This window comes from Phyllobates terribilis, unplaced genomic scaffold, assembly GCF_046119375.1.
Source record: "Phyllobates terribilis strain yellow unplaced genomic scaffold, ASM4611937v1 Scaffold_5__5_contigs__length_657084704, whole genome shotgun sequence".
Taxonomy (NCBI): domain Eukaryota; kingdom Metazoa; phylum Chordata; class Amphibia; order Anura; family Dendrobatidae; genus Phyllobates; species Phyllobates terribilis.
The window spans coordinates 509,606,115-509,619,173 of NW_027362765.1; the positions used below are offsets into that span (position 1 = coordinate 509,606,115).

Below are 13,059 nucleotides of genomic sequence, written 5' to 3' on the forward strand. Positions count from 1 at the left end.
TCCCAAGAAAATGTGTCTCTACAGTTTTAATTACATTTCCCACAACCAACAGTTTTCTGGAACTCAACTAGGAAATTATTTTTTTCACAGACATAATATTCTAAGCGACTATTCGCATGTCCATTTTTATTTCCAATGGTCTACATAAAAAAATCTGCTCTGCTTGGCAGAATGGGTCACCAAAACCAACCAGAGAGTGAACTGATGACATTTGCGTGCTGTCCGTTTTTCACTGACTGGATACACGGTCACAGGAAACAAAAATGAATAAAAAACGGATCCAGTATACTGAAAAACAGTCAGGCTTTTACCAATGTGAAAAAATTGAGTAAAGTCTTCTGGTGATGCCCTCCAAGAATAATGAGAACAGTAAAGATTATGACAAGACGTGGACGTGCACAGTCTCAGTAGATAAAAGGTAGGCCCTAGTCATTGTCATTGGTTGTATATAGATGCTCTATTGGTGCATTAGGTATATGACGGCTCTAGTGGAGCGCAGTAAAGATGATTGTTCAAGTGGAATATATTGTATATGAATCTTCTCTAGGGGTATGATGTACTGCACATGACGGTTCGGAGGTAACATGGCATATATAACTTTTGGTGGAGCATGATGTATACTAATATTCTATTGGAGCATGGAGTATACAATTTTTCTTTGAAGAGCATGGTGTATATCACTGAACTAAAGTGGCATAGTATATACTACTTTTCGAGTGAAATACTGTGTTTTCGACTGTTCTAGTGGAGCATGATGAATACTATTGTCCTAATGGAGCATGAGGTATACTGCTGTTCTAGTGGAACATGATATATACTATTGTGTTAGGGCAGCACGATGTATACTACTGATCTAATGGAGCACGATGTATACTACTGATCTAGTAGAGCATGATGTATACTAGTGGAACGTGATGTATACTACTGATCTAGAGGAGCACGATGTATACTACTGATCTAGAGGAGCACGATGTATACTACTGATCCAGTGGAGCACAATGTATACTACTGATCTAGTGGAGCACGATGTATACTACTGATCTAGTGGAGCACAATGTATACTACTGATCTAGGAGCACAATGTATACTACTGATCTAGTGGAGCACGATGTATACTACTGATCTGGTGGAGCAAGATGTATACTACTGACCTAGTGGAGCACGATGTATACTACTGATCTAGAGGAGCACAATGTATACTACTGATCTAGAGGAGCACGATGTATACTACTGATCTAGAGGAGCACGATGTATACTACTGATCTAGAGGAGCACGATGTATACTACTGATCTAGTGGAGCACGATGTATACTACTGATCTAGTGGAGCACGATGTATACTACTGATCTAGTGGAGCACGATGTATACTACTGATCTAGTGGAGCACGATGTATACTACTGATCTAGTGGAGCACGATGTATACTACTGATCTAGTGGAGCACGATTTATACTACTGATCTAGTGGAGCACGATGTATACTACTGATCTAGTGGAGCACGATGTATACTACTGACCTAGGGGAGCACAATGTATACTACTGACCTAGGGGAGCACAATGTATACTACTGACCTAGGGGAGCACAATGTATACTACTGACCTAGGGGAGCACAATGTATACTACTGACCTAGGGGAGCACAATGTATACTACTAATCTAGTGGAGCACAATGTATACTACTGACCTAGGGGAGCACAATGTATACTACTGACCTAGTGGAGCACGATGTATACTACTGACCTAGGGGAGCACAATGTATACTACTGATCTAGAGGAGCACGATGTATACTACTGATCTAGAGGAGCACGATGTATACTACTGATCTAGAGGAGCACGATGTATACTACTGATCCAGTGGAGCACAATGTATACTACTGATCTAGTGGAGCACAATGTATACTACTGATCTAGGGGAGCACAATGTATCCTACTGATCTAGGGGAGCACAATGTATACTACTGATCTAGTGGAGCACGATGTATACTACTGATCTAGTGGAGCACAATGTATACTACTGATCTAGTGGAGCACAATATATACTACTGATCTAGTGAAGCACAATGTATACTACTGATCTAGGGGAGCACAATGTATACTACTGATCTAGTGGAGCACAATGTATACTACTAATCTAGAGGAGCACGATGTATACTACTGATCTAGGGGAGCACGGGAGCACAATGTATACTACTGATCTAGGGGAGCACAATGTATACTACTGATCTAGGGGAGCACAATGTATACTATTGATCTAGTGGAGCACGATGTATACTACTGATCTAGTGGAGCACAATGTATACTACTGATCTAGTGGAGCACGATGTATACTACTGATCTAGTGGAGCACGATGTATACTACTGACCTAGGGGAGCACAATGTATACTACTGACCTAGGGGAGCACAATGTATACTACTGACCTAGGGGAGCACAATGTATACTACTGACCTAGGGGAGCACGATGTATACTACTGACCTAGGGGAGCACAATGTATACTACTGACCTAGGGGAGCACAATGTATACTACTGACCTAGGGGAGCACAATGTATACTACTAATCTAGTGGAGCACAATGTATACTACTGACCTAGGGGAGCACAATGTATACTACTGATCTAGTGGAGCACAATGTATACTACTGATCTAGTGAAGCACAATGTATACTACTGATCTAGGGGAGCATGATGTATACTACTGATCTGGTGGAGCAAGATGTATACTACTGATCTAGTGGAGCACAATGTATACTACTGATCTAGGGGAGCACGATGTATACTACTGATCTAGTGGAGCACAATGTATACTACTGATCTAGAGGAGCACGATGTATACTACTGATCTAGGGGAGCACGGGAGCACAATGTATACTACTGATCTAGGGGAGCACAATGTATACTACTGATCTAGGGGAGCACAATGTATACTACTGATCTAGTGGAGCACGATGTACACTAATCTAGTGGAGCACGATGTATACTACTGATCTAGGGGAGCACAATGTATACTACTGATCTAGAGGAGCACAATGTATACTACTGATCTAGGGGAGCACAATGTATACTACTGATCTAGTGGAGCACAATGTATACTACTGATCTAATGGAGCACGATGTATACTACTGACCTAGGGGAGCACAATGTATACTACTGATCTAGGGGAGCACAATGTATACTACTGATCTAATGGAGCACGATGTACACTAATCTAGTGGAGCACGATGTATACTACTGATCTAGGGGACCATCATGTATACTACTGAAGTAAGGGAGCACAATGTATACTGGGGAGCATGATGTATACCACTGATCTAGGGGAGCACAGGTGTTCTAGTGGCGTATGATGTATACAATTGTTCTAATAGAGCATGGTGTATATAACAAGACTTAGAACAGCTTTAGCACAAATATAAAGATGTCCCATACAAATAAATTAAGGTGTCAAGGCAGCAAGCTTCGGCTAAACCATATATCACACCTGAGTATTTCTGATTTCAAAATTTCACAGCATTTTCCATGCTCCAACCAGCATCTGCAGAATTCATCTATAATAAATGCAGTCAAGACTTTTTTCCATGGAAAAGTCAGCCATGAGGTGGAGGAAAAAGTAGAGTAGAATATCTAATAGTACCGGTATAGCAGAGAGGTGTTAACACAGTCATCAGATCGGCACACATGGAGTCCAGCTAAATAGACCTCAATGTTTACCTCTCCTCCTAAGAATGAACATTGCCCATACACTGCGTATAGTGATCCGGACTCCCCAATACACATAAATCGCTCAGTTTGGCTGCGTTCATGTGTTTTTATGTGTGGAGAGAAGAATGCAGATACCAGACACCTCGGCCCAGACACCATCTCTCAGGGGGACAAAAGGATAAGGCTTTGAAGTCAAACTGTCCGATCCTTCTCTCCCTGACGTTGCTTGCATATGAGACTTATAGCTGTAAATTTACCTTCAATAATAGAGTCTTGGTAAAACCTCTAAGTGGAATCTATTCAGACATTGTTTCCTGACTTTTCTATAAATGTCAAAATGTGATCTCTAGGCTCCAGTGGAATCGGCATACAAGCACTGGTTGTGACCATAAATCAGATAACTGCTCGACAATAATGTAATTTGAAATCATAATCATTGAGGCAAGCGGAAAAAGGAAATCTGATCACAATAAATGGACACCAGGAACAGTGGGGGCTGGAGAATGGAATGACAACAAACAGGGTTACATATATAGTTACATAGGTTGAAAAAAAGACCTAGGTCCATCAAGTTCAACCTTTCTCTATTAATTATACATTTTGTCCCTAAAAGCACACTCTCGGTGGTAGACCACTTACTGTTAGTATAAAACATACAACTCATAGTCGTTTTAATGAACGATTATCTTCTAGAAAACGATATCTAAAACCTAAGATCTGCTTTGAAATACGCTTTGCCATGAGCAAGAAAAGGACATTTGTTCCACCCACAGCAAAAAGAAAAAAAAAACCCACACAGCTTGGCTTTTGTCATTTTTCTTGCAGTTGTAACAAAGCACATTGTTACTGATAATAGATCTATCCTACTTACCGGTTTCCCAAATTCCAATTCCGAAAAGAATTTATACCAAGGTTCATTCTTTAAATCTATCTCTTCTGGACTTTTATCCCGAGTCTATAGAGGTCATGACAGGGGAATGGAAGGAAGAAGAAGAAGAAGATTATGAAAAAGAAGAAGGAAAAGGGACTGTTAGAGATGCAGAATTTCCCAGCATGTCTTTCAACTGCTAGGACTGGAAACCAAGAGAAGATTTATTATCTGTTACAGCGGATAGAACAGCATATTACATCCTGCATCTTTAACAGAACATGGATATGCAAGAACCAGAACTCCCAACACAGTCAGGCAGTCGGAAGAAATAAAAAGACAGAAAATACAAGAGACATTTCAGTAAGACACCAAAATACAATGAATAAAGTGACAGCTTGAACAAAATAGAAAAATCACACAAAAGGAGCAAGGCAGACAACACTGAACAGAGTGTTATAGTTGTATAGATTGTTTCATTCTATTCTTAACCCTTAAATGCATCACATATCTACTTTTCCCATAAGCACAAATATGTACCTTGTATTAATAGGTCTTCACCTACATAAATGTGATAGTACTAGAATTAATACAGCCCAGTGCAGTGTGTAAAGAGAAGCCCCTTTTTAGAGCTAAATTCAAGGTGCCCATGAACCTTTCAAAGCTGATTTGGCTGTCAGCTAGTCCTCCCGACCCTCCTATACACATGCATGCAAGTTCAATTCAGCCAAGCGCTTATGTATTCTCAATGGAGAGAAAGGACTAAACAGCCGTCAGACACTTCTGGCAATTTAACTCCCTTAAAGGGAATTTGTCAGCAGATTTTTGCTATGTCATCTGAAGACAGCAGGAGATAGTGGCTGAGACACAGATTTCAGAGATGCATCACTCATTAGTCTGTGTGCTGTTGTTTGCTTACAAGTAAAGTTTTATCACCAGGAGACCATCACTGCCTGTACTAAAGGTCAGGTGACTGCTAGACTGACCACGCCTCCGCTTCTGATTAGCAGCTCACTGTCAATAGACAATGTACACAGAGAGCCTGGTGTGAGCGGGGTTAGCTTTCTGAGCTCTGATTCATGCTACATCTAAATACTCTGACTTTGTCTCAACAGCTGTACCCAGTAAACTAAGTGATACATCGTTGGAATCAGGGTCTCGGATTCCTATATTATGATGCTCTCAGATAAGGTAGAAAAAAACTGGTAATGGATTCTCTTTAAGAACAAAATGACCAGCATAGAAATTCAACATTCCTGATCCTTCTTTAACTACAGACATGACGCATTTGAGACCCCATCTTCATACACACAGGATTGTCAGCCAGTCTGGCCCTAATTAGTGGTTTCATTGGACTTTGCTCTAATGTGTATGGACACCTAAAAATAACTATCATATAGCAATGTAATGTATAACAATTACTATTTAAAGTAAACCTCAGATGATAGTGAGCGAATAGGCGAGTTCAGTTTCGACTATTTACGTGAAATTATAATGGAGCATGCCTGAGGAGGCATGTGGAAGCCACCTTCAGAAACTAGGCTGGGTCCAATATAAAATCTCAGAAAAGTGACCTATGTGAAGCAGGCGGGTACAAGATGGTAATGTCATTAATCAGTGTCAGTAAGTAGGATTCCTATTTTATTTTAATGTTGAACTATGTTCTACATGGTAAATAAGAAATTAAATTCCAATCCAGATGCTTATAATATATGGTCAGTCAAGTTCTCCCTCTTACAGAACGAAACATGACAAGATAGGCACTGGTTACTTTTGAGGGGTTGGTGTTCATAGAAAGGGGCCAATCTAGAAAAGTAAAGAACTGTACTACTAAAAAGATAGAAGGAGCCATGATTAGAAATGACACAGGAGTATAGAGTTGAATAGTTAGTGTACTGTTCTTAAACTGCTTGACTTTGCCCTAAAGGAGCAGATATACTGATGAGCGAGTCAATCTGCAAAACACTGGTCCAGCAGTCATGTTGATAGTCCGTAGCTGCAGGATGACAGAGCTGCACATCACCTCCAGCCTGCCGGAATCCTCAGCGCTTTTTCTGATTTTTAGCCCCGATGCGGTTATTGTTCCGGTGTGAAGCACGCATGACGCTGAGCTGGGCATGCTGGAAGCAGAAGGTGACCTGCAGGGCTCTAACAGGCCACAGAATATGGACATGGCCACTGGGCTAGGCTCCTGCAAATCGATGAGCTCATTTCTAGAGTAGCTCTAAAAGGCAGTAATTGTAGAAAACTGATACCAGGTAAGTAGTTATCATTTTCTTATAATTTAAGATTACAATTGCCCTTGCTTTGTAGCTTTTGCCTAATACAATGTTATTATCATAATTACTTCCTAGGCCAGGGAACTGTTTCAATAATGACCTTATGATCTGCAGGAAATTTCAAGCTCCATAATCTTAGCCATTAGTGATGAGAAAGTATGTTCTGTTAACCCTTTCGGCGAGCATTCTTGGGTGCTCGCCGAGTATCTTCAGCGGTGCTCGGTGTTATGTTTTCGTCACTCAGTGCTCATGATTTGCAACTGTTTGACAGCTTTAATACATGTGAGGAATGCCTAACAAATATGCATTCCTCACATGTATTAAAGCTGTCAAACAAACGCAAATCATGCACACAGCAAGACTAAAACATAACACCCAAGCACGCTGAGTACAGCACTCTGAAGATACTCGGAAAACACCCGAGTATGCTCGTAAATCTTGAGTAACGAGCATGCTCGCTCATCACTGTTAGCCATGTGTTCTGTATATGTAGATTGGCTGACTATGGAGTTAAATGTACCTACAGTATGTACTGTATTATTGGGACACTCCCATAGCGAACGGGAGCGTGTCTGCGAATAAGATTATATCAGTAAATTGCTATGTATACACACACAATTCTCTAATATATCCAAAAGGTGGAGCATTTTAATATAGTCAAAAATTCCACTAATTCTGTCCAACTCTTAATCAAAAAAGGATTTTAATCATGTAGCATAAGAAGTTGTATACACCTAGCATGCCTTGATTAAGAACCGAATATATAGAATAATTCAAGTTACAGCCACAAATAGTGAGCTCCAGTTAAAGACGACAATCACTTCTATTTGTGGATCTCACAATTCTTCGCTTTGCTTCCATCTGTACGCCATCAGATATCACAAACAGGATGTGCATAGTTGGCAACATTGTAAAATTATTGTTTATTTCAAAATGTATCATTTTGTGTTCTTGCAGCTTCCCTGATGGTAGAATTCTTCAGGATGTTTAACCACCATAATTATTATTATGATTATTATTTTTATGCATTATTTACTGTTGAGCTGCTTAAAAGAGAACCGGTCAGCAGGATTTTGTAATGTAAAGTATAGACATAGCTGTAATGGCTCTGTAATACTGATTATATTGATGTCTTTGGTGAAGAAATCAGCTGTGTGGTTTTCTTTAACCACCATGGGAAGTTTTCATCTAATTAGATTTCGGTGCACAGGGGCCGGACAGTACACGGGGTCTTCTATTCCCTGTCTGTGATTCCCCGGCTCCTCCGCCTGCCTGTAGTCTGATTTTTCAGTAACCTGCATCTTCTCTCTGTAATCCCCTCTTCATTCAGAGGAGGCTGCGGAGGGGCCGAGGAATCACAGACAGGGAGGAGGAGAAGACCCCGTGTACAGTCCGGCCCCTGTGCACCGAAATCTAATCAGCAGAAAAATTCAAATGGTGATTAAAGAAGAACAACAAAGTAGATTTCTTCACCAAATGTATCAATGTAATCAGCCATGTCTTTACTGTACATTACAAAAATCCTGCTGACAGGTTCTGTTTCTGCTAAAAGGAGGACATTACCTCTTAGATTAAATTTGTTTTTAGGTCCAAAATTCTGTGTGGAGCGCTCTCCTCTCTGCTACTAAGCTATATCCGCTAAATAGAGGTTACAGCATACTGTCCTATGAGTTCTACGTATAACCATACACAGACTCCCAAGATTCCTCTAGTGGATGTAACCATTATGGAAGTTTTATTTTTATTAAGGAGATTTGGAACTGATATCAAACTAAAAAAACACCTCTAATGGTTGGAAAGATATATTCCATATAACCACACAAACTAAAGGTTATTCTAAACCATTTACTACATTATCATTATACCATTTCCACTATGATGTTGTAAACCTTATTTAGATATTTAGAAACTCCTATTTTCATTAAAATAATTTTTACACCACTGGTTCCACCTAGAGTTACAAGTCTGTGCTTGCAGCAATTGCCTCAAATTTCTTGCATATTGCCTTCTATTCTATACAGAGATGAACAGATTTTTGGTATAAGGTTGGTACAGTTTCTAGAATAGCTTGTTTGTCAGGCTCTGCATCATTTTACCTGGTCAAGAACATTCATATCATTCTCTCACATTTCAATTGTGTCCTCCCAAAATGTAAGAGCGTCTCAGATGATGAAAAAAGAACAGAAGGAATAAAAAATGGTATATGCAAATTACCCAGAAAACTGTAAGTGTAATGTGAATATTGAGGGTACAGAAGTGTTAAGGATTCGTGGTGTAAGTGGTATGGTAGCTTTACTGGGGAGAGAAGTGACTTTTGCGCCAGTAACCTGGGGCATAGAGAAGCCTCCAATCACAGGTAACCAGAAGGGTTGAAAAGTTCTGTTGTGCAACCTAAACTACTTTTAAACTCATGCAACCATTACAAATACTCTGTAAAAACTCTTACTGTTGCTCCGATTCACACTTGCCTGGACTACTGCAACTCTCTACTAATCGGTCTCCCTTTTACCAAACTCTCTCCTCGCCAATCTATCATGAATACTGCACCAAGGATCATATTTATGTCCAACCACTACACTGATGCCACTATGTGCCAGTCTTTGCACTGGTTGCCCATCCCCTACAAAATCCAATTTAAACGTATCACTCTTATACACGAGGCTCTCCACAGTTCTGTACCGCCCTAGATCTCCTCCCTCATCTTCGTCTACCATCCTACCCATGCCCTCCGTTCATCTAATTACCTAAGACTAATATTCTCTATAATCCAAACCTCTCACTCCCGCCTACAAGATTTATCTTGTGCTGCACCAGTATTCTGGAATGCACTACCCCAGACAATCTGGTTAATTCCCAGTATCCACAGATTCAAGCGTGCCCTAAACACACATTTCTTCAGGCTGGCCTATCACCTCACTAATCCAACTATCCTCTGTTCTCTCTTCCATACTTGTACAGATGCTGGCTGGTCACTGGTTCATGTAGCGTTATTTGAATACCTCTATTTATTATACTGAGGGCTGGACCTTATATGACACTTTATTTTTACCTTTTGTGTTACCCTTATTTCCTTATAGACTGTAAGATTGCGAGCAGGGCCCTCACTCTTCTTGGTATGCGTTGAACTATGAGTTACTCTAATGTCTTATCTTGTTGCTACAAGTCCCCTCTGAATCGTAAAGTGTTGCAGAATATGTTGGCACTATAGAAATAAAATGTATCATTATATTATAATATTAAAAATGTATGATGGCAGTGAAATGAAAGGGAGAGATGTAAGAAAGTTGGTGTAAAGAAAAAGTGGAGTAGCGGCACAAGGCAATAAATAAGATCACTGCTTTTACTTTTCAAGAATTGTTGAAAATTGAGACGTGGAATCTGATTTGTTCATATGGCGCCGTGGAATTAATGGTGCTATATAAGTGAGTAAAATAAATAAATAAATATAGAAAATGGCAGGATTTGTTGACTTCTGGCTATCTCTGGGGTCCTCATCATCCCTAGATTGAATAGGTTATGCAAATTATAAATGGCAACTCCTTCAGATATTTTTCCTGCACTGTGATGCATTGACACACCATCATTAAGCTTCTGCCCCTTTATTCTTAGGTGGGCATCCCAAAAGTTAGATTCCCACCAATGATAATGATCATATTCTATGGATAAGCCATAACATATAATGGGGATAATCCTTTAACTATTTATCTATGACACACAAATTTGGTCCCAATACTAGAAAAAATTGACCATAAAGCAATAAACTGCAAAAAGGAATTTGGGGATTACAATTTTGATCATACAAGTTGAAAACCAGTGACATACAGACCAGTATATGCAATAAAGATGATTATATGTTGGACTGAAACAAGTAATTCAGGCTACTCTAACGCTGGGCATAATAAATGTGATATGTGGAATTTACTGCCAGGTACAATGTATGAATAATTTATGTAGTTATTGGGAAAAAAAAAAGAGTTAATATTTAGTGCACAGGACAAATGACGAACATTGCATTTTATAAAGCTTCATCCCCATTTCCATCCTGGGAATGAATTGATAAAGTACTTACAATCACACAATCTCCATTATGTTAGAGCAAACAATATTACTAGACAGTTAGCAACGTAAGCAATATTCTCAGGAAGGCAGCGTCTACACAGAGATGACAGGGACGGGCGCTCGTTATGGAGCCCTGACCTCTTCCCATTTCCTAGACACCGGATGATGGATCTAAACTTTCTATCGTCCTCGTGTGAAGTGCAATACTCACATTGTAGCAGTGGCATTGCCGTCTGTGGTTTGGCTTCACTAGTCTTGGCTTAAGTTGCTGTTAGTAACAAAACAACGTCCACCATGACCCTGTGCACACACAGAATAAGGCTCAGACCCGGCATGTGAATTACATTACCATCTTCTCATTGACGAGGGCAGAGGACTTCCCAGGCTGGTACTCATGAATGCTTCTTGGCTCCGCTCTGTACTTTCTGGTGTCGACCTTCTTGTCCGGGGGATCCCAATCATTCCTGAGGACAAGGAAAGCAATTAACCATGAAACCTCCCCGTTACCAGGGAAACACGTGTTTTGGATGGAAATACTCCAGGGCAGCTAATCCTCTGCACAGGGATTTTCATCTTCAGGCAGGAAATCTGCTTGTGGTTGTATGGTCTTATGTATCTTGTTTTTTTACGACTGCTCCTCTGAACATAATGGGATAGATAGAAAGTCTAATCGTCTGCTTCCTACAGGAGAAACTCAACAATTTCTAACCCAAACTAATACATGTTGCAGTCAGATACGCAGATGTTTCTTATTCGGCTCCCTGGATACTTCTCCTTGGTGAAGGGCCAGGCCATTCGAGGACTGGGAGAGGCCCTATTAACCCCTTCAGACAAGCCTGTACATCTATGTCATACCGTGCAGGCTGATTGCATGGAATATGATCTCCGGGGCAGACTAATCTTCAGTGAAGATGTCACAACTCAAGATATTGCTGGAGTGAAATGCTGAGATCACGCCTAGCAGCAAGAAACTGACAAATCCTACATGGAAAATTGTGCCTGTACAACAGCAGCGTGTTAGCAATGATGTGTCCCAAGTTACATGGCAACATGACGATACAATACTGTTCCACAAGGCCGTGTACAGACATCTGGAAACTGACAGCATCAATATGGACTGCGCAATGGGATCTCTCTTAAAAATGACCTGTCACCACCTGAAAAATGGGCAGTTATTGCTTCAGCTTTTTGTAGATTGTGAGCCCTCGCGGGCAGGGTCCTCTCTCCTTCTGTATCAGTTTGCTATTGCGTTTTTGTTCAGGATTATTGTAATTGTTCTTGTATGTATACCCCCTTTTTCACATGTAAAGCGCCATGGAATAAATGGCGCTATAATAATAATAATAATAATAATAATTCCCATCACTTCAAGGAGTATTCTGCTTTTTTCTCTTAAAATCCGCCATACAGCTCCGGTGATATGGGCATTTTAATTAGTGCTTGTTTTTATAGTCTTTACCAAGGGGGAGTGGCTCACAACCTAAAGACACCAGAGACTGCTGTGAGCACCGCCCCCTTGGTAAAGATCATAAAACGTATCAATGTATAAGAAGGCTCATATCTCTGGAGCCATATAGCGGATTTAAAATAAATTCAAAAAACGAAACACGGAATTACTGAGTGGAGCTGGGAGAATAAATCTGGCCCCTTTTGACCTGGCGACATGTCACCTTATGCGGGAAGATGAAATCCCAGGTGCTCTGGTTCTGGCAGGAAACACAATACAAACAAGACAACTATGCTAGATAGAGAGTTAATGATATGATTTAATAGCTAATGGTGCTTTCACACATTTAGGCACTTGTTCGGTGACCCCGTCGGGGCTTATGTCCGAGCCCCCTGCAAAACGGGATTCAGACATATGTGCTGACAGGGCCATAGACTATAATGGTGCCGGCACAGCGAACGTGCTCTCTGACGTTCATCATTTTCAGGAGTGTACTCCTACTGGAGATGGACACTCAGACATAGTAGACTGCATCTGAGTGTCCACCTCCAGCAGGCATATATGCCCAAAATGATGCACAGCAGAGTGGACGTTTGCTCTGCTGGCACCATTATAGTCTATGGCCCTGTCAACATAGAAGTTCAAATCCTGTTTTACAGGGAGTTCGGATGCAAGCCCCAAGGGGGTCCCCGAACGGGTGCTGAACCGCA

At 40.6% G+C, this 13,059-nt stretch overlaps 1 protein-coding gene across 7 annotated transcripts in view; it reads right to left on the reverse strand.

Annotated features, from left to right (window-relative positions):
• The window catches only part of SORBS1 (sorbin and SH3 domain containing 1), a 269,503-nt gene that overhangs the window by 78,139 nt on the left and 178,305 nt on the right, over nucleotides 1–13,059 (reverse strand). For all 7 annotated transcript variants that reach the window (XM_073685634.1, XM_073685629.1, XM_073685632.1 and 4 more), the window contains 2 exons: nucleotides 11,252–11,366; nucleotides 4,568–4,651 (listed from right to left, as the gene is read on the reverse strand). In XM_073685634.1, the coding sequence (XP_073541735.1) occupies nucleotides 4,568–4,651; nucleotides 11,252–11,366 (199 nt within the window). The remainder of the gene's footprint in view (nucleotides 1–4,567; nucleotides 4,652–11,251; nucleotides 11,367–13,059) is intronic.